Source organism: Hemicordylus capensis, chromosome 12, assembly GCF_027244095.1.
Source record: "Hemicordylus capensis ecotype Gifberg chromosome 12, rHemCap1.1.pri, whole genome shotgun sequence".
In the NCBI taxonomy this organism is placed as follows: Eukaryota; Metazoa; Chordata; class Lepidosauria; order Squamata; family Cordylidae; genus Hemicordylus; species Hemicordylus capensis.
The window spans coordinates 9,729,132-9,750,114 of record NC_069668.1 but is presented as its reverse complement, the minus strand read 5'-3'; the positions used below and the strand labels follow the sequence as shown (position 1 = coordinate 9,750,114).

Sequence of the window (20,983 nt, the reverse complement as noted above, 5' to 3'; positions counted from 1 at the left end):
AATGTGCCCCCGAGTGAAATAAGAGCCTTCCCCATCTCTGACAGCTTTTCAAAAGTCTTTAAAGATGCATCTGTTCACCCAGGCTTTTAATTAGTATTGTTTGAATGGTTTTAATGTTGTTTTAAAATATTGTTTAAATTTTTTTTAATTGTCGTGTTTTAAATTTCTTGTTTTTGTTTTTAACAAATATTTTATTTTCGGTTTTTATTTTGTTGTAAACCGCCCAGAGAGGTATATTTTGGGCGGTATAAAAACATGTTAAATAGATAGATAGATAGACAGACAGACAGATAGAATAAAACAGAATAAAATAAAATAAATAGCACAGAGGGCAGATCCGGAACTTGGAGGGCAAGCCCTGCCCAACTCCAACGTGACCCACTTACTTGGGGCAATGATTGCCACACTTCCCTCTTTCCATGCTGAGGCTGAACTTGATGATGGGACTGGAGTCCAGGTGGTCCATCTGGTAGAAAGAGTCCATGGGGGCCATGTCCTTGTCTCCATCTCCGATCCCAAAGCGTGCCCGCCGTGCAAAGATGCTGTGCTTGGTCGCCTTCAGTGTGCCTGCCATGGGCACGCCATCTTCGCCCTCTGCGTGGTCATCAGTGGTGTCCGAATCCTCCAGGTCCGAGCTTCCGAGTTTCCTCATCTTCCCCAGGATCCCTGACATGGCAGGTCGCTAGGATGCATCCAACGGCTTCCTGTCTCCCTGGAAAGCTGAAAGGAAACAGATCTCCGAGAAGGGATGGTGGAGGAGCCCCTGCTTGGCATCGTCTCCCATTCATATGCAACCAGGGCAGACCCTGCTTAGCTATGGGGACAAGTCATGCAGGCATCTCTGGGTAGGGCTGGGAGCGACTCCTGCCTGAAACCCAGGAGAGCCACTACCAGTCAGTGTAGACAAACTATAACTAGGATAGACCAAGGGGTATAAGGCAGCTTCCTAGGGGATGAAGCCAGAGCCGTGTGTTAGAGCATTGATTTTTCACACAGGAGGTCCAATCCTTGGCAGCATCTCCATATAGAGCTGGGAAAGACCCTCGAGTCTGAAATGCTGGAGAGCTGCTGCCAGTCAGTATGGGCTATCCTGAGCTAGAGGGACCAAGGGTCAGACTCAAGATGCAGCAGGCTGCATCTCCAGGTAGGGCTCATACGCGCACGCTCATTTTTTAAAAAAAGAAAGCAAGAAAAGCAAGCAAATGTGATAAAATCCCGAGCAACACACACCCCAAGCCAAGGGGCAGAACTTACAGTTGCTCCCGGCTTCTCCTGCTCCCGGCTTCTCCTCTCAGCAAGGCTTTGCTACTGCCCAGGGGTTATCAGCTCCAAATGGTCCCTCCTTAGGCATTGCCTGGAGGAAATCATCCAGTGTTGGGTTCTTTGTTTTGTTTTTTAATTTTCTCTCGTTTCATTTACATGCAAATTGGTTCAGGCGGTGGTGTTTTTGATAGGCAGGAGAAGATGATGATGATGCTATAAGGAACACGGACGGGAGTAATACCCTAATGGAGAGCAGTCCTGGAAGCAGAAGAGAACGCTACTCCCAGGAGACCAGCAAAGCTTTTTGCAGAGGGGGAAGGAGTGGGGGGAAGAAAAGGAAAACTTTGCCTGGTTGGGGTTGAACAGCTCTTTCCCTCCAATTTAGGAGCAGACACGTTTCATCACATCCCCTCTCCGAGGACAACTGTGGATTTCATTTGTGGCCATCAGCTCTCTCCAAGCTTAGGGGCTCTTTAGTCTGAGACTGGTTATATAGAGCAGTGTTTCTCAACCACTGGTCCGTGGACCGGTGCCGGTCCGTGCTGGTCCATGAGCAATTAATCCCCCCACCAAACAATTTCGAGCCGGTGAGGGCCACCGCTGCTAGGAGCTCTCCAGAGCTCATTTCTAGGCAGGCTGCCCTCACTGTTGGGATAATGTTCATTTCAAGGAAGCTAAATGAGTGTTATCCCAGCAGCAAGGGCTGCCTGCCTAGAAATGAGCTCTGGGGCGCTCCCAGCAGCGGTGCCTCATGGCTTGAAATGGTTTGTGGGGGTGGGGGGGCGAACCCTTTATTAACTGCTGGTCCTGGAAACTGCACACAAAGTGTTCATGACTCCAAAAACGTTGAGAAACACGGATGTAGAAGTTAGTGGAAAGGAAAGGAGAGTGAGAGGGAAAGGGAAAGGAGCAAGCTTTTATATCTAAACATGGATGATGGACTTGGATAGCCACATGAGATGACCACCCTTAGGCTCTTCTGCTGATCCCTATACGCATGAAAAACCGCACGAGATCAAGGCACGCCCGCATGCCTAGCATGGCGTCTCCCTCAGTGACTTCAAGAAAGGTCACAACGCGAGGCATGGTGGACAGCCCTCCCTGCATCATGCTGGAATGCGGGGGTGTGTGTGTGGCAGACCTCAAAGGTAGACTGCTCCTGAACGTGGAGGCTCTGCACTTCGGCGTCGTGGGTAGCTACCTATTTATGAACGAGAGCATCACGCTCCGACCAAGACCCGCAATGCGTTTTCAAAACAGAAGACGGGATTAAGATGCTGAGCCAAAAAACCCCCCCAAAACCCTAAAGACCCAGCACAGCAGGAACCTTGCGGACCAGTCGGAAAGGATGCAAAGCGCAGGTTTCATGCAGGCCCACCCCTAAACACTCCACGGAAGAGACAAGTCTCTGCTGTGGGGCAGAAGCCTGGCGACGGTGGAGACAGAGCAGCCTTCCTCGGGAGGGCCGCTCTGCAGTCTTGACTCCATGACCAAGAAATAAGACACTCTTGTGGCTTTCGGGAAGCACATCTAATAAAAGTGGCCTGCTCGCCTCCCCCGCCTTCTATGCCTCCCGCAAGCCTGGAGAGGCATTTGATCCCCAGGATCTGCCCGACGGGCCTGCGAGATAGGCTAGGTGGAGTCCAGCTCCTCAGAAGAGCCGTGGCTGGAGTTCACTTTTTATACCCCTGTTCTCAAAGTGGGTGCGACCCCGAGTGATGGCCACGACCTGGACGGGGAGGAACCGACTGGGTCCATGCCGAGACCCACAAACTGGACTTGGAGAGGAGAGCTAGTCTTGTGGCAGCGAGCATGAAGAGTCCCCGCTGCTAAGCAGGGTCTGCCCTGGTCTGCATCTGGATGGGCAATGAAGGCCCCAGGTTCGATCCCTGGCAGCATCTCCAGGTAGGGCTGGGAGAGATTCCTGCCTGAAACCTTGGAGAAGCCGCTGCCAGTCAGTGCAGACAGTACTGAGCTATACAGGCCAAGGGTCTGACTCAGTATGTAGCAGCTTCCTATGGACTGCCATGTGTACCCGGAACCTGATACCAGATCCCCAGAGATGGTTCCCCTCCTGAGCTGGACCTCCCTTGGAGCTGGGTTCTGTCCTGCCATGATCCTTTCAATAGGAAGCTCAGGAGGATCAGAAATAAATAATACATTTGTTAACCCTGAGGAGCCGTTGCGTTATGAAGCTGGCTTTTTAGAAGCCTTAGCAAGGTTGAGTGGGGTTTAAACTGGATTTTGCATATGGAAGAGGAAAGAGACCTTTGCTGTTTGCTTCTAAAGGGCAACGAATCGATTAAACACAGAACAGAATCACAAGATGCTGAGAGTCAGCCGGGGCCTCAGAGGTCTTCCTGCCCACCCAACACAGCCCACCCCTGCTCAGTGCAGGAAACTGTTCTAGCACTGCTGGCAGACGGCCATCCAGCCTCTGTGTGGAGACCTCCAGCAACAACAGACCACCACTGCACGAGGCAGACAGTTCCGCTGTCGCAGCTCTTCCACTTAATCGGGCTGGTCTGGCTCTTTGGCCTGCAACTGCTTTGCAGATTTCCGGACTTTGCCCAACTTGGCTGGGCTCATTTCAGGCCTCCTCTGGTTAATTCTGATCTCATCTGCAGAGCACAGAGCCTGCCTCGGATCCTGCCGCCTCCGTGCCTGCATGGCCCCGGAGCTCTTCCCGCAGCCAGATGGCTGTCTGAGATACTGTGCTGATACAGACCAAACGTCCAAAGATTCCTCCAAGGAATAAGCAATGAAAAAACAAGAACACCCCCACCACTAACAACAGTCGAGACTCTGGGTCCATTTCTTGTGAGGCTTCCAGATGAGCTCATGGTGGAAAGAGAAAACGTGGGGCAACAAGGAATCGTGTTGATGGGGAGACCAACTCCCTCCCAGGGGCTGGAGCCGCGGCTTTCCTTGTTTTTTGTTTAGACCGTGACCCTCTCCTCACTCCTCTGGCGATGTAAGCCACTCTGGAAACTTATGTTGTTGAAAAGCAGCCTCTATATCTTTTCAGTCTTCTTCAGAGCAGAAGGTTCCAAGCTCCCTTCCTGGCAGCATCTCCAAGAGAGGGCTGAGAGAGACTCCTGCCTGCAATCTTGGAGAAGCCGCTGCCAGTCTGTGAAGACAATACTGGGCTAGATGGACCAAGAGTCTGACTCAATATATGGCAGCTTCCTAGGTTCCTTAGCTTGTGAAGTCCAGATCTGAGAATTTCTTGTTAGAATTACTACTACTACTAATAATAATACTTTTATACTGCTCTTCAACCAAAGTTCCCAAAGCCGTTTACAGAGAAAAGTAAATCATCCATAAATACGATGGTCCCCTGTTCCCAAAGGGCTCACATTCTTAAAAGAAGCATAGCAGCTGGGTGGAGGAGTGAAAATCCAGGGGCTATCCTAAATTCCGGGCGACATGGCAACCCCAGCCTTAAGGGATGGAGCCACTCTGGGAAGGGCATCAAGTCCCCTGCCTGGCAGCATCTCCAAGAGAGGGCCAAGAGAGACTCCTGCCTGCAACCTTGGAGAAGCCACTGCTGCCTGTCTGGGTAGATCATCCTGAGCTAGATGGGCCAAGGGTCTGACTCTGTATATGGCAGCTTCCTATGTTCCGGTCCTTAGGATTGCATATGAATCTGGATTCAAGTGCTCCAGCTGCTATTTAGATGTTTTGCTGTCTTCTGTCAACTTATTGTGTTTCAGCTTCTCACGCCCAGAGGAATGGAACATAAGAACAGCCCTAGGCCCATCTCGTCCAGCGTCCTGTCTGAAAACACAGTGGCCCACCAGATGCCGCTGGGGGCACCCACAGGCAAGAGGTTAAGGCAGGCCCTCTCTCCTGCTGTTACTCCCCTGCAGAAACTTCAGAGCCGAACGGCCCACCCTGCTTCCACCTCCCAGGGCTGCTCCCCCTTAATCGTGGCTTCAGACCACGTTTCCGGCACCATTTTGAAAAATACCCAAGGAGTAGGGTTGCCATATTCAAGGTCCCAAAATCCGGGTGGCCTGATTTGCATATCTTGCAAATTATACAGCACCTAACTGGCACTTTATCTAGCCAGATCTGTATACTTACACCCTCCTTCTCTGCCCTCCCTTGTGATCGGATCCAGAGTAAAATCCGGGCAATCCATTTGAAATCTGTGTAAATCCGGGTGGAATTTAGCAGCCGGGGGGAGGAGCCAAAACCCGGGGGCTACCCTAAATTCTGGAGGACATGGCAAGGCTACTAAGGAGACGAGTGCGAAATAAGAAGAAAAGCAAAGTAACTAACAAAATGGCACACAGTAACAGCAAATAAGGCTTTTATTGTTTCCACTGCACCTCAGCCAGTAGTCCCTCTAAAGCGTCTGGGGGGAGAGGGGAATTGAGCTCAGGTGAAGAAAGCGAGAAGAAGCGCCTTCCCCAAGGCTCAGGGGTTGCCGTTCGGTCTGAAAGGAGGCCAGCCGCCTCTTCCATTCCAGGCCCTCCCAGCTGAGTGCGGATTCCTGCATGAAGCTCTCTCTGCGGCCAGTGAGATCCCTGGACTGTACGTCTTTCCCCTGCATTGGAGTGCAGGTGGCTTTTGAGGGTCACTTATGGAAGGAGAGCTGGTCTGGTGGGGGCCAGCATGAATTGTCCCCTTTGCTAAGCAGGGTCTGCCCTGGTTTGCATTCGAATGGCAGACTCCTCGTGTGGGCGTTGTACGATATTCCCCTCAGGGCCGCTCTGGGAAGAGCACCTGCCTGCTTATATGCAGAAGGTCCCAAGTCCCCTCCCTGGCAGCATCTCCAGGTAGGGCTGGGAGAGACTCCCGCCTGCAACCTTGGAGAAGCCGCTGCCAGTCAGTGTCGACAACCCCGCACTAGTTGAACCAAGGGCCTGACTCGGTAGAAGGCAGCTTCTGATGTCCTATGAAGGACAGGAGGTCTGTATTGGCCTACCTAGCTCTCCACACCCTGGTTAGGCTCCTCAGCCCACTTCAGGAGGAAGTGACGTCCGGCAGGCCTGGGCCCCGCACAGCCTCACTTCCTGTTCAGCAACACCAGGGCAGCGCCCACAGCCGCGTCCACGTCTTTCCCATAGACCACCGGGAACGGGTACACCTTCTCCACTTCCTGCCTCAGGACCTCATTCCTGGTGAGGGCGCTCCCGCTGGCCAGGATCCGCGTCACCCCGGCTTCCTCCAGGCGGCCGGTAGCCAGCATGGAGTGCAGGTTCTGGACCAGGCCACGGCACAGGGCCCTGGTCACGTGGCTGAGGGAGAGCTCTGAAGCCCCGATGCCCGTCACGGAGGCCAGCCGCTCAGGCGTGTGCCTCTCTCCAAAGAGGGTCGGGCAGATGGCGAGGTTGGTGTCCGCCTGGGACAGGGCAGCCCGGATCATTCGGGGGTAGAAGACCGCTTCCGAGACTTCGAGCCCTGCAAACCAATCAATCTGTCAAACAAAAGGGCACAACAGGAGGTACGGGAAGGGGCTCAACAGGTGCAGGTGCCCTGTGGCGGGGAAGATGGCAGATCGGTGGGACCCAAGCCGACAAGGGGTACAGTCGCAGGGAGGTGGGGTCAACTGAAGAAATGACTGAATTGCACTCAACCCATGAAAGGCCCTGAAATTCCAAGAAAACTGAAGCCGGAGAAGTAATTGACATCCTCATTAAGCCGCCCTGCTAAAAGGGAAAGGGAGGGGCTGCTCTGTGGTTGAGGGATGATGCATGCACTTCCCTCCGAGAAGGGCTTTTGTCCAGACTGAACCCACGCAGGAGGGAACCCACCATCCCTCAACCCCACCTACAAATTAGCCCCTTCTCCACTGCAAAGTGAGCTCAAGGTGGCGGGACGGGGGAGGGGGTGAGCTCTTGAGCAAGAGCTGGCTGCTGCTGTTCCTCTGAAACGCACCCCCTCCCTCCGTGGGGGTTCCAGATCAGTGCTTGTGGGTCTAGAGCTCTGGCGGAGAGCAGTTTCCAAACAGCTGGAGAAGGACCAGACTAGCCGGGGGAGGGTTATGCACTCTCCCTTCCACCCAGCCATCCAGTGGAGAGGGCCCCCTTCGGAGGATGTGCATCGTATCCTTCGTATCGTTCACCAGACGGTGAACTGCTATCTATACTTTGTCCCTTAGCTTAGGGGTTCAAAGCCCTGGGTGTCCCAGACGCCATCCTCCTCAGCCACAATGGCTTCGCCACAATGGCTTCGCCACTGTGGCTGGGGATGATGGGAGCTGTGGTCCATCACCTGGGGGTTCTTAGAAGATGGTTGGATCTGGCTTTGCCTCTTTGCTAACCTGGCAAAGAGGCACCTTTTAATGTGGTGATTCTCTTTATTGAACAGGGGGAGAGGAACTGGCCCTCTCCACCCCCAGCACAGCAGCCCTCCAGTGACTGTTGCTGGTGTCTATCCTATGTTTCTTTTTAGACTGTGAGCCCTTCAGGGTCAGGGATCCATCTTATTTGTTTGTTATTTCTCTGTGTAAACTCCCCTGAGCCATTTTTGGAAGGGCAGTATAGAAATCAAATAAATAATAATAATAATAATAATGGCTGGGGATGATGGGAGTTGTAGTCCACCATCTGGAAGGGTCAGAGGATGGTTGGATCTGGCTTTGCCATTATGGCTGGGGAAGATGGGAGTTGTAGTCCAACATCTGGGGGGTCTTAGAGGACGGTTGGACCTAACTTGCCCATTAAGGCTGGGGACAATGAAAGTTGTATAATCCAGCCAAGAAACCTCCTCTCTCGGCCCATCAGAGTCAAGCACAGCCAATGGAAGTGGAAGGCTCTCGACAAAGGGAAAGGGAGGGCTCCATAGCTCTGAGCCCCAGGTGACAGCCTGTGGGTACACGGTGCATATGCCTTGCTGAAGCTAAGCAGGTCTGGATCTGGTCAGGGCCTGGATGGGAGCCTGCCTGGAAACCTCATGGAAGAAAAGTGGGACACACCAATATGGTGTATCCCACAAACCAATCGCCCCCGTTACCGCTAGACTGACCCACAAGGCAAGTATGGCTGTAGCAGAGATGGCTGACACAAACCAGGCCTACCCATGGCTAAAAATGTCGCCTCCATTCACAGGGGCAGTCAACCTGGGTCTTGCCCTCACTGTGAGTTTCCCAGGGGCTGGCTACCATCGGAGGTGGAGTGCTCAACTCGGTTTGACCTGGCAAGGACGTTTGGATGGGGCAGACTAAAAGCTGTCCTCCACGCCGTCTAGGAAGCACACTCCCAGTTTATTTAATAAATGAACACACCACACTATTCACAATACGTTACCCAGCTCGGCCATCCATCTGGCCAGCACGCCCACGAACGTCGCCAGGACGTTGCCGCCGTTCAGCAAGGCTGCCACGGCCAGGTAGCGGCTGGTAAAGTATGGAAAACAGGCGACTGGCGAAAGGGGGTCTGGAGAGTCACTAGGCTCGAAGCCCAAAGGCATGGGGACGCTCAGCTGGGCGGAAGTACCGATGTTGAGGACTAGGAGGGGAAACAGGAAGGAAAAGGCTGAGCCATTTTGGAAAGGGTGGTAGAGAAATCAAATAAATAAAAGGGGAGGGAAAGCAGACACACCAGGGGGTCAGATCCTGGTTAGCAGGGTGAAGAACACTGGCCAGGGAGGAAAGGTCTACTAAGTTGGCTACGAGTCCTAATGGCTCCATGCTCAAGGGGAGGATGTAACCGAATACCTCTTGCAGGGGAGCAACAGCAGAAGGGGTATACTCTGAGGGAAAGACTGCCGCTTATTGGAAGAGTCTCTGCTTTCCATACAGGTTCACTCCCTCCCTGGGGAGGGCAGACAATGACTCCTGTCTGAAGGCCTGCAAAGCTGCTGCTGCTGCCAGTCAGTGTAGGCAATGCTGAGCTAGGTGGCCCAAGGGTCTGACTCAGTATATGGCAGCTTTCTATGTCTCCCTGTGTTGTCATCTCTTGCTTGTGGGCTTCCCAGAGGCATCTTGTGGGCCACTGTGGGAAAGAGGTACGAGAGAGGCCTCCGTGGGCCTGACCCAGCAGGGGTCTGCAAGAGGCCAATCATGAATTACACAAACCAAGTAGGTCATCTGGAAGGAAAGGTGGGTCACACCCCACAGACATTTTCTAAGGAAAGAGGGAGCAGGGGAGGCAGCGAAAAGGAGGAAGGGGGAGAAGGCTGAAAAAAATGAGGGAAGCAGATTAACTGAGAAGTAGAAAGGCAAACGGATATCGTTCAATAAAGTCTGGGGTCCAGATGGGGGTTCCAGGGAGGTAATGAGCAGCGTCCCCTCTCACAGGGATCCCCAGATGTTGAGGACTACAACTCCCAGAATCCCCAGCCAGAGGCCATGGCAGCTGGGGATGCTGGGAGTTGTAGTGAACCACATCTGGGAATCTCTGTTAGAGGGAGCACTGCACCGCTCTCAGTTAAAGGTCAATGCGCCCATGTCAGGGGCCGCCCCAGGCAGAAACCAATCCTCTCCTCCCCACTGTACCTGCATCGGTGCTTTCGGGCATGCAAGAGTACACCGAGCACTGGAAGTTGCCCAGGGCAGCTCCGACTCCGGCCCCCTCTGGAATCCAATGCCACCTTCTGCAGGTCTCCCCAGCCAGCTCTCTGGGCTCCACCACTTCGGGAAGCAAGTGGGTGGGGAAACCGGATTCTTCCAGGCTGAAACCAGAGGAAGGCGGCAAAGAGGATTAGTCCGGCTGGAAGAGGCCAGTCTTGGGGGGGGGGAGGGGATTCCAAACTAAGCACGCCATGCAGATTCTGGTGACTGGCATGTTGCTTCTCCACCACGGAGAAGGGCTGGTCTTTGGGGTCATCTCTGGAGGGAATAGATCAGTGATCCAGTCCAAGGTCTTTACTGCTCAAAATCAAAGCCATCACAATCAGTGCTCCCTCTAACAGGGAGTCTCAGATGTTGCTGATTACAACTCCCAGACTCCCCAGCTGCAATGGCTTTTGCTTGGGGATGATGGGAGTTGTAGTCCAGAACATCTGGGCATCCCTGTGAGAGGGAACACTGATCACAATACAAGACCAAGGTGAGGAGACATGCTTTCTCAGGAGACAGGAACTGGGGGCCAGTTCAGGCTCCAGCAGGCCCAACTGGAGGGGAGTTGCCACCAGTCTGGAAGTGGGTGGTTCACAGGACCAAAAACTGGGTAGGCATCCTCCCCAGAGGAGCAACTGGGGGTCAGAGAAGAGCTGGCTAGGATCATGCCATCCCTGTCCAGCTCTTGCCCCCAGCCTCTGAACAAGGTTGGAGGAAAAGCTGCCCTCCCAAGTCCCCCTATCACAGACAATCCCCCTCCAAATACCTAGTTGTTGGCTCACCCTCTTACCAAAAATCAGGAGGCTGCACAGCTCCTGAAGCTGGCCCAGATGCTTGCGTCACCTGGCTCTCTGTCATGTGAACCACCCCAATGATCTGGCTCAGTGCAAGGCAGCTCCTGATATCTTCCCATCACACTGTCTGTTGTTAAGATCACCCACACAGCACGGCACTCGGGCGGAGGGGTTAGCACAGGCAGCAAGACCCAAGCAGTCCAGTCCGACAGGCCCCCCAAACACAGCCCCGCAATCACATCCAGTTTTGTTACACTGTGGTTAGCCACGAAAACGCAAGAAGTCAAACACTAGCCTTGTGCCAACCTGGAGATGGGTCAGAAAGAACTTAGATCTTCCCTGTCAGGGAGTGGGCGGGCGGGCGGGGGAGATCTTCTCATCTTGGAGTTCCGGCCCAGTCGGAGGCCTTGGACTCCGATTCCTGGGAAGACGAAGCCAGGGGGTTTCAAAACCACATTTCACACGGTTTACATAGAGCTGCAATGTTCAGCCAACTCATCAGATAGATACGCCTGTTAGAAATCATTTGGTTGACTAAAACGTGAATACGCACCCACACCCACACAAATGTATACAATTGTTATGAAGTATTAAATGCCTTTAAAAAAATAAAAATAAAACAGCTCTCAGAGTGGTTTCTGTAGCAAAAGGTAGGAGGAAATGAGTCCGTCTCCAAAGGGCTCACAGTCTAGAGCAGGGGTTCTTCAACTTGGGTCCCTGAGGCCACTGTGGCATGGGAAGCTGGGCATTGCCAAGCAAGAATATCTGGGGAACCGAGATCGGGACGTCTTGCTTTGCAGCAAAGAAGAACTAGAAAGGTTTATATGCCACTTTGGCCGGGGCGGCAGCTTTTGACCCCAGCGAAGGCACCTGAAGAGGTTTCAGCGGGCAGACCGGCTGCTTTTCCGTAATTCAAATGACGCAATTCAAACGTTGTTCTCCTTCGCTTCTGCGCCTTGGGACTCTCTGCCCCACGCAGGGAACGCAACTGACTGATCCTCTAAGAGAAGGGAGGGAGGCTTCGCCTTAGCCTGCCGTTTCACTCACATGTCTGCATTCCAGCTTTTGCTGGTGGTGTTGAAGTAGCCCCAGCTGGCAGCATTGTGGACAGACATCCGCGGCCTCACCTGGCCACACAGCATGGCGACCACGTAGTCCTGGATGGTCCCCGCGGCATTGTATGGCTTCAGGAAACCTGGGCTACCAAACAACACAGACCCAATTCTTGGCAAATCGAGAGCAACTCAAGCACAACAGAAGAGCCCCTCTGGATGGCTGGCTTTGTCCTGGCCTCCGTTTCCCCAACCACTGCCGTCTAGATTTTTTTTTAAACCCCATTCTTCTATGCAAAGATGACCACAGGGGCTCACAAGGTTAAGATAGCAGCCAGTGCTACAAGGCAAAAGCACTCTGACAGAACAAATCAAGCAGGAAGCAGGAGAGCCGCTCACACAGCGCGGCCTGTTGGCACGGGCTGTGTTTTCACAGCCCTGAGGCCAGCAGGGATGGACCCAGCCATGCCTCCCTTAGGAAGGTGCTCCAGAATCTCAGCACTAGCCAAAAAGGGCTCGGTCCCTTCAGGTCCACCCACTGCACCTCCAATGATAAAACAACACAAACACAAACACACACACACACACACACACACACACGACTCCAGTAGGGAAGATGCTGTAGCTCAGTGGAAGAGCATCCGCTTTGCATGAAGGCAGTCCCAGGTTAAAATCCTGGCAGTATCTTCAGGCAGGGCGGGAAAAGATCTTGGAGAAGCGGCTGCCAGCCAGTGTGCACAATACTGAGCTAGATGGATTAATGCACTCAGTAGGCAGCAGCTTCTTAGGCGAAGCTGCTGCCCTCCCCGGCTCAGGGGAAGAGCACCGGCTTCGCATGCAGAAGGTCCAAGGTTCACTCCCTGGCAGCATCTCCAGGTAGGGCTGAGCAAGGCCACTGCCTGAAACCCTGGAGTGCTGCTGCCAGTCAGAGCAGACCACCCTGTGCCAGATGGACCAAGGGCCTGACTCAGGACAAGGCAGCTTCCCATGTCATCACTGTATACAGATGGTCAGCCTTGACCATGGCACTGATATCCTGGAACCAGCTCTTTTCTGCTTCTCACACATGTATTTGCTCTATTTCTAGTCCGCCCATTTCTTTAAGAGCAGGATTCATAGCTCCTGCGTTTTCTTCCTTGGCCATACCAACCCTGCAAAGCAGACTAGGGCAAGAGTGACTGGCACCCAGTGCACGTTATGGCCGAGCGAGGATCCGAATCTGCAACTCCCTGTGTTGGTGAATCTGCAACTCCCTGTGTTGGTGGACTCCCACCCTCCCCGGCCACAACGGCCAAAGCCCCTGGGAGCCGTAGTCCAACAACCCCCTTAACTACGGGGGGCCCTTAACTGCGCCATGCTGATCTTGCGAACACAACTAGTGTGGCCACGTTTTGAGCAAGGTTTGAAGAAATTGCAGGCAAAGCAGCTGTGGATCTTGGCCACTCCCCACCCCCCCTTAAAAAGCTCTTGGCTTCTGCAGTCAAGTAACGCCTCTCTTGCAGCGAGCAAGAGAAAGAGAGCTGGGGAAGCAAGGTGGCTGGTACCTGTTCTCCATGTACCAGTAGATGGTGGCACAGCCAAATCCCGTGGCCACACTGAGGTGGGAGCGCGGCGGCAGGAGCAAGGCCAGGAGGTCACTGCTGCAGTGGCCATCTTGCCAGGTGATCAGGTGACTGACTTCCGCTGGCTCAAACGTTGGGCGGGTGCCACGCTCTGTCCACTGGCAACCTGGAGCAGGGCGAGAAAGGAGGAGCCATTCGCCCTGCCACGCTTCCTCCCTGAAGGCAGGAAGGCTGGAAACTATTGGCAGGAGCATTCGGGGAGGGTCACAGAGAGAGGTTTATTTAATTAAAAAAAATCAGGCAAGGTGTGGAGAGAGGGGAGAGTGAGACATTCTCCTCCCTCTCTCCCAGAACTAAAACCTGGGGACAGTTCATGGAAATGACAGCCAGGAAATGGAGGACCACAAAAGGAAAGGCTTTTCCACATAGCGCGCCACTGACCACCCATCTTCATTGGAACACTCCCCCCCGCAGATTCATTCAGCCCCCCTCTTTAGTTGCTTTGAAGGCCTATCTGTTTCGCCAGGTGATTGCCCTTTCATTTAAAAAAAATTGTGATTGCTATTGTTGTTGTTCACCGCTTAGTGTCTTTGGAGGAGGCGGTATATAAATTTTTTTAAATGAATAAATCAGTTCTTAATTGAATAAATCAATGAACCATATGGAGTTTTCTGCCCCGAGATGTGGTGAAGGGCTGGCCACCGGCTTGGGTGGCTTTAAGAGGGACGTAGGCACACAAATTCAGGTCTAGCCAATGGCTACTAATCCTGATGGCTACAAGCCACCTCCCGCCTCAGAGGCAAGATGCCTCCAGACCCCGGTTGCAGAGAAGCAACAGCAGGAGAGAGGGCCTGCCTGTGGGCTTCCCAGAGGCATCTGGTGGGCCACTGTGGGAAACAGGCCAAGGAGCCTTGAGCCTGATCCAGCAGGGCTCGTGCTGTTAAGTTCACACAGGGGAAGGGATCTTGCTGGCCTACCTGCAAGGATGGGTGACCCCTCTGAGCAATCTATCTATATAATTCTCCTGGGTGTGCCTTGGAATGTGCGTCTTGGCACCCAGCTGATTGGCTTGGGCGGCGGACGGGCCTGATTGGCTGAGGCGCACCCAGGAGAATTGGTCGGCAGTGGGCCCAGCCGCGGAGGTGGCGGGACTTACCTGTTCGCTGCCCGGGAGGAGGAACAGCAGCGGCAGGGCCCTTTTCGGCCGCCTGGTAAGAAGGGCCTGTGGCGGCGGTGAAGTCTGGCCGAAAATGCTCAGTGTGGGTGGAGGGGAGGGGGGGGCAGGAGAGAGTGGGGCAGGAGGGAGGGGGAGGGCAAGAGAGAGTGGGGTGGGGGGAGGGCAAGAGAGAGTGGGGCAGGGGGAGGGCAAGAGAGAGTGGGTCAGGAGGGGGGAGGGCAGGAGAGAGTGGGTCAGGAGGGGGGAAGGAGTGTGAGAGAGAGGGGAGAGGGAGAGCGAGAGAGAGAGTTGGGCGGGAGAGGGAGGGAGGGCAAGAGAGAGTGAAGCAGGAGGAAGGGGGAGGGGGCAAGAGAGTGAGGCAGGGGAGGGAGAGGGGGCAAGAGTGAGTGGGGCACAAGGGAGGGGGACAAGAGAGGGGCAGGAGGGAGGGAGGAGGAGGGAAAGTGGGGCAGGAGGGAGGGGGAGGGAGAGTGGGGCAGGAGGGAAGGGGAGGGAGAGTGAGGCAGGAGGGAAGGGGGGAACAGCCGGCCCCAAAGAGTGCACAGATGCTCTGTGCGGGTTGGCTAGTTGTACAGTAATTGCTCCAGGAGAAGACCAGCTCTTATAACACAAATTAAGTAAGTAGAGATAAACCACAGAAAAGTAAAATTCTGTCTCATTTTCTCCTGCCTCTTCCTTCGCAGCAGCTTTCAGCTGTTTTTTTCAGCCCATTTATCTTGCTAATGCGAAAATGGGCTCTTTTAAGGGACATTAACAGCAACCTCTGAGAAGTCATTAAAAAAACAACGCATGTTGTCATTTACGGCAAACAGAGTGCATTTTGCTTAATCCACCCAGGAGAAGGGAAGAGAACACTCCCATTTCCATTTGGGCACAGGCAGGGGCTGAAATCAAAACAATTCAACATGTGGCTTTTAAAATGTAGAATTTAAGGACTTCCACTTGAAAACAAACCAGCTGGCACATACCATGGACTGTCTGTCTGTCTGGGATGATGATGCTCACCAGACAACTGAAAAGTGGAGCAACGAATCCCTGAATCTGACACTCAAAGCTGCAATGATTTCAGTTTTCAAATAATAAAACCACAAACGGAAGCCTCAGAGGCCATTACGGCCCAGATCATGTCCGGCAAGAAGAAAATGAGACTTCCAATAAATTAGTTTTGCGAAGTTCCAACAATGTCTTCCTGCTTCCTCTAGGGGTTTTAACGCCCTGATACTCATTCTCCTATTTACAATGCAATGATTCATTGATTTCTTTTAAAAAATTCTTTGGATACCATTTGACAAAGAGAACCCCAGTGTCTCTGCAGTTCAGAGGAAGATACCCAAGTCTGAACCCAATTAAAACGTCTTCTGGCCTTTCCTCAAGAGTCTAAGTCCTTGAAAAATCCCTTTCAGAATTGCATTTCTTAACTTGACATACAGGTTGTGGCAAAGGAGGGTGCTCTTAGTACTCTAATCCCCCTTTTTAAACTTGGATTGGTGAATATCACCACATCCGACAGCTATGAGTTCCACAGTTTAACTGCATGTTATATCAAGAAGTCTTTCCTTTCACCTGTCTTGAATCTCCCAACATTGTATGTATGTATGTATGTATTTACATTTGATATCTCGCTCTTCCTCCAAGGAGCCCAGAGCAGTGTACTACATACTTGAGTTTCTCCTTACAACAACTCTGTGAATTAGGTTAGGCTGAGAGAGAAGTGACTGGCTCAGAATCACCCAGCAAGCCTCATGGCTGAATGGGGATTTGAACTCGGGTCTCTCCGGTCCTAGTCCAGCACTCTAACCACTTCACCACGCGGGCTCCATTTAGCTTCAGTGGATAACCCCAAGTTCTAATAGTTATCTTTTCCCCCCAAAATAAAAAGTCCAGAACACTTAATTCAGGGTTAAGTGTCCCCAGGTGACGTTGGAACCCCAGATTATGTTGGACTACAACTCCCATCATCCTCGAACGGTTGAAGGTCAATGTGGTGCTCATGTCTATTCTCCGGACGTAGGAAGACCCCAATGGCAACTTCTGCGACTTAGGTAGAGCCCCTGAGTTAACCCAAATGCCAACCAACTCAAACATGCTCTCTTACTTTCCTCTCACTGAAAGAGGTATTAGATGTCCATCAAGAATATTAAACTTTTGAAAAGCAGGTCTTACCTTGACCAGCTTTCCAAAACATAATGCCGTGCATCTGTCCGGAAACACCAATGCGACAAACCCGTTGGAGGTGCCCCTGGGGAAGGTCAGCGAGACATTCGTCCAAGGCGGATGTCCCGCTCCTTTGCTTACAAAAGCGCATGAGAGAGGAGGAGACTGCAGCTGCACAGAGAAGAAGGCCTAGAAGAGGTCTTTGTGCTTTCTGATATCCAGAGAGCTGGGATTTTCCAAAAGAGAAAACCTTCTGGGAAAGCCCCCCATACTTTATTTTCCTGTAATTGAGTGATTTTAGTTTGGTCGGCAGACAGTAAGCTTGTTCATATGACCGCTGGCAGAGTAGAAGGACCCAGTCAGGGTAGGGAACCAGATGTGCTCCTGATTTCCGGTTGCGTGCCTGCACACGATACGGCAAGAGGCGGGGAGAGTGCTTGTGTGCAAGGCGGCAGCAAGATAGGGTGCCTTTCCCTCCTATCTCAGAAATAAGCTGGGGACGGAATTTGCATAGGGTGCCAGCTGGCACATCACACACAATCAATCGTCCCAGGCTCCCTGGTGGTCGTGTTACAAAACAAGCTAGCATTTTTCAAGCAGTAACCCCTAGCGGGGAAGTAGCCTGCCTAGAGAGCAGGAGGCGGTTGGTCTGAATCTCCACTGGCGTGTTTCCCAGAATATGGGAAACTCCTATATTGGGCAGCAGCGATATAGGAAGGTGCTAAAAGGCATAATCTCATACAGTGCGGGAGATGGCAATGGTAAACACCTCCTGAAAAAAACACCACATGGCTCTGTGGTTGCCAGGGGTAGACACCAACTCGATGGCACAACTTTACTTTACTTGAACCCCTAGGAAGTGCCAAGAGAGTACCAATGCTTTATTGATTTATGAAAAGAAGTGAATATGGTCTTTTGAATGTGTTTCTTGATTTTAAAATGTTATAGTATTTTATGCTTTATATTGTAATTTGTTTTGTATTATGAGTTTTAATTGGAAGTTTATATTGTGTTGTTATGAGCCACCCAAAGAGGAATGTGTTATGGGGCACCTAACAAATAAAGTTTATTATTATTTATTATTTCTTACTAGATATATAGTCAAACAACATGCCAAATAAGATCACAATTGATTTAGGGCCTCAGGAAAATGTGCACAGTAACATTTTAAGGGGGTGGGATATGTAGAAAAAAATAGCATGGGGAAAACTTTCCAGAATGTTCCCCCAGCTGAAAAATGTCCGGAAAAACCACATCTCTGCAGATATCCTGCAATGGCAAAATTAATTTTCTGCCGCTGTTTGTGCTCTATCGGTTACATTTCTGCCCATCTGTTGTTAAAGTCACTGGTGCCTTGTCAAGCCAAGGGGAGTATCAGGGGCTAGAGAAGGTGGGAGCTGGAGGACTCACCCAGCTGACCACTGAAGGGCCTGCTGCCGCCACCAGTATACCTTCCCAGTGGGGCCTGTATCAAAGGGAAGGGACCTAGGAAATTGAGAATGGTGCTGGTGCTGAAAGGAGTGTCTGCTACAAGCTGCAGCCGCCTGTGTCAGGATCCAACCCAGGTGGAGGAAAATCTCCTTTGCAGCGAGAGGAGCAGCCCTGAAGGATAAGCATCTGTCTGCTCCCCTTTCACATTTCCCAGGTGGTCAGGCAGCACTGGGGGCCTGTAGGCAGCACCCAGATGAGTGAGTCACAGCAAAGCACCACTGAAATCGATGAGATCGGTGAGTCGTGACTAAAGACCCATGAGTGTCAGCAGGGCAGTCATGACGAACGTAGTCCAAATGCTGCCCAGTGTGCATACCTGGGCCATGGGGCTGTAGTGCGCTATCGGGGTGGCGAGGTGGTGGTGTCACTCTTCTTTCTGGAACCTGGCACTGACCCCGCCACCGGCAGGGTGGGGGGACACCGGTGGCAGCCAGTTCCACAGCCACCCGGACCCCAGCAGGTAGCCTCACCTGAAGAAGCCCCGCCGGCGCATTCTCCACTTGTGCCCGCGTCTCCTTCGTGCAGCTCTGGGTCACGGCTGGCCCGTGCTCCGTCTTGCTCACAAGGCCAGTTTTCACCGAGGTGGTGCCCACGTCGATGCCCAGGACGCAGGAGGGCCCCAGCAGCACGGCAGGAGTCGAACCCGTCTCCCCCTCGGCTCTGGGCGACATCTGCATGGCCACAGCAGCTGGGGCTTCTGGAGGGAAGCGGGCGGTGGGCCAGAAGTGTGTGAATCTGGGAGAAGTGTGTGTGTGTGTGTGTGTGTGTGTGTGTGTGTGGATTTGGGGTGCCAATTTTGCCTGCCAAAGTGACCCGGGGGGGGGGGGCTACCAGTAGGGCACTCGCTGGGCCTATGTTCTTCTTGCTATATCATCTCTATAGCAAGGGCGGGGGGAAGCAAAAAAAGTCACCCCCAAAGGGGGCAGAGTTAAGGTGGTGGAGGGGGAAAGCCTCCTACAGCTAGTCTGCCAAAAAAGAAAGGGGGAAAAAGTGGACTTTGGAGCCTGGCTGCTGCACGACACACCCAAGATGGCGGGCTCAGGCTGCAGCCTTCATCTTTGCCCTTCCTCAGGCCTGCTGCCCCTCCTCACGCCTCTTCTTACGGGCCCTAGAACAGCCTTCACGTTCGCCCCAGAGGTGCAGGGAAGAAAGAAAAGCGGCTCCACGCAGCCTGAGGGGCGGGAAAGGCCCAAGAGGGCCCGCCACACCCAAGATGGCTGCTACGGCGAGCGGGAGGGCGGTCTCCTTGGCGACCACCAGCGGCCTAGGCTGGACCAAGCAGGCAAAGTGGCAGTAATAGGAAGGGGCTTGGAGCTGGCCGGACGGCAGGCGCCCACAAGAGCCTCGCTAGCTGCGCGGCTTGGCTGGTTTCGAGCGCTTCTCGCCGGGTTGAGGATTATACTGTAAAGCGTCGGAAAAGCAACCCTGGAGGGAAAACATCTCCCGGCGTGCAGCGCGGCTACTGCGTGAGGCGCCTCCGGGGCCGCGTGGCATGACGGGAGTCATAGTCCTACAGAGAATAAGCCTATGCCAGGGCTGCTCAACTTCAGCCGTCCGTCAGATGTTGGCCGACAACTCCCATCATCCCTAGCAGATTGCAAAACAGTCACTGAGGCTTATGGGAGCTGTAGTCCAAAAACAGCTCACCTGTTAAGCAGGCCTGGTCTATGGCAAAGCAGTGGGTGGGTGGGGGTTCTCTACCTTTCTCCCCCTCGACAAATAAACCCAAAAAGTCTTACCCTGGGGGGAGGGGGGACAAACCCTTGCCATGTTTTAGCTCTGGAACCATGGAAGTAAGGCTGCCTCTGCCCATGTGCAGAATCCATTTCCCAGGACACAGAGAGCTGACAGCCATCTCCAGCCTTTCATTTTTATCTTGTCTACTAAGTTTGCAAACCCTATTGGGCAGGAGCAAGGGTAAAGCTGGTCTTGTGGTGGCAAACATGAATTGCACCGTTTGCTAAGCAGGGTCTGCCCTGGTTTGCATGTGAATGGGAGACTATATGCTTGCATGCCAAAGGCCCCATGTTCCCTCATCTCCAAGATCGGGCTGACTCCTGCCTGCAACCTTGCAGAAGCCGCTGCCAGTCAGATTGCAAAGCAGCTCTGAATATTTCCACTTCTCAGATTTGGCTGCAGCCTCAGCAGCATTCCAAGAGGGCCCACCCTATGGCCTTTCCACTTGCTGACGAAGTCTGGTTTTGCCGCTGAGCAGAATCTGGCGGGTTCTGGGGTCCGAGCAAAACTGGTGGCAGCCTCACGGTCCTGTGTGACCTGTTTGGCTTTGAGAGTCCAGCGTGCACCACTGCTGTGGGCACAGACTCAAACAATATTGGACAGCATTGCAACCATTAAAAGGTGGCTAAAATAAAATACCCCGAGCCCAAGATTCTCTTACAGTCTCTCCCCACTGCCTTCCTTCCAAGGAACTCAAGGTAGTCTGCACAGAGCTTCTCACATTTTTATCCTCGGAGCAACCGGAGAAAGTGTGTCAGGCCAAAAGATCACCAACAAACTGCATTGCTGAAGGACTGGAACCCACCCCACCACGCCTGCTTGTTCAGCCCCAACCCTTGTCCCACTTGAAATTGAGCAACTAATTCTACCCATTTCAGTGCCCACAGTGGTCTTGTGGTAGCAAGCATGACTTATCCCCTAAGCTAAGCAGGGTCCACCTTGGTTGCATATGAATGGGAAACTAGAAGTGTGAGCACTGGAAGAGATTCTCCGAGGGGATAGGGCTGCTCTGGGAAGAGCAGAAGGTTCCAAGTTCCATCCCTGGCAGCATCTCTAGACAGGGTTGAGAGAGACTCATGCCTGCAACCTTGGAGAAGCCGCTGCCAGTCTGGGTAGACAAGACTAAGCTAGATGAACCAATGGGCCGACTCAGTATATGGCAGCTTCCTATGTTCCTATGACACCTTGGGCTATTTTAATACCATTTTAAGTGGTGCAGCGGGGAAATGCTTGACCAATAA

At 52.8% G+C, this 20,983-nt stretch overlaps 2 protein-coding genes across 7 annotated transcripts in view; both read right to left on the bottom strand.

Moving 5' to 3' along the window:
- Nucleotides 1–673, bottom strand: part of TRPV1 (transient receptor potential cation channel subfamily V member 1) — a 29,254-nt gene extending 28,581 nt beyond the window's left edge. Inside the window, exon 1 of the mRNA XM_053274713.1 lies at nucleotides 387–673. Coding sequence (XP_053130688.1) covers nucleotides 387–673 — 287 coding nt within the window. The remainder of the gene's footprint in view (nucleotides 1–386) is intronic.
- SHPK (sedoheptulokinase) lies at nucleotides 591–19,813 on the bottom strand. 6 transcript variants are annotated; one of them, XR_008311769.1, is made up of 7 exons: nucleotides 18,322–19,813; nucleotides 13,166–13,349; nucleotides 11,617–11,769; nucleotides 9,713–9,888; nucleotides 8,523–8,723; nucleotides 6,200–6,675; nucleotides 591–720 (listed from the first exon to the last, which is right to left on the bottom strand). XR_008311769.1 is itself a non-coding variant. In XM_053274724.1 (6 exons), the coding sequence occupies exons 1-6, from the start codon at nucleotides 18,680–18,682 to the stop codon at nucleotides 6,281–6,283; spliced, it is 1,470 nt and encodes a 489-aa protein (XP_053130699.1). In that variant the 5' UTR covers nucleotides 18,683–19,812; the 3' UTR covers nucleotides 5,578–6,280. The 6 variants fall into 6 exon arrangements, 5 of the variants coding, with proteins under 5 accessions (XP_053130699.1, XP_053130701.1, XP_053130703.1 ...); XM_053274724.1 differs by lacking the exon at nucleotides 591–720 and having other exon boundaries at nucleotides 5,578–6,675; nucleotides 18,322–19,812; XM_053274726.1 differs by lacking the exon at nucleotides 591–720 and having other exon boundaries at nucleotides 5,578–6,675; nucleotides 11,617–11,764; nucleotides 18,476–18,598.
- Nucleotides 19,814–20,983: the final 1,170 nt, after the last annotated feature.

Bases quoted from the DNA above. Each gene is read 5' to 3' on its own strand.
- SHPK (XM_053274728.1), bottom strand. From the start codon at position 17,103: ATGCTAGCTTGTTTTGTAACACGACCACCAGGGAGCCTGGGACGATTG. The intron at 13,350-16,523 runs GTAAGACCTGCT...GCCCTGCTCCAG, and splicing joins GTTTTGGAAAGCTGGTCAAG to GTTGCCAGTGGACAGAGCGT. The intron at 9,889-11,616 runs GTGAGTGAAACG...CTCTGGTTTCAG, and splicing joins AAAAGCTGGAATGCAGACAT to CCTGGAAGAATCCGGTTTCC.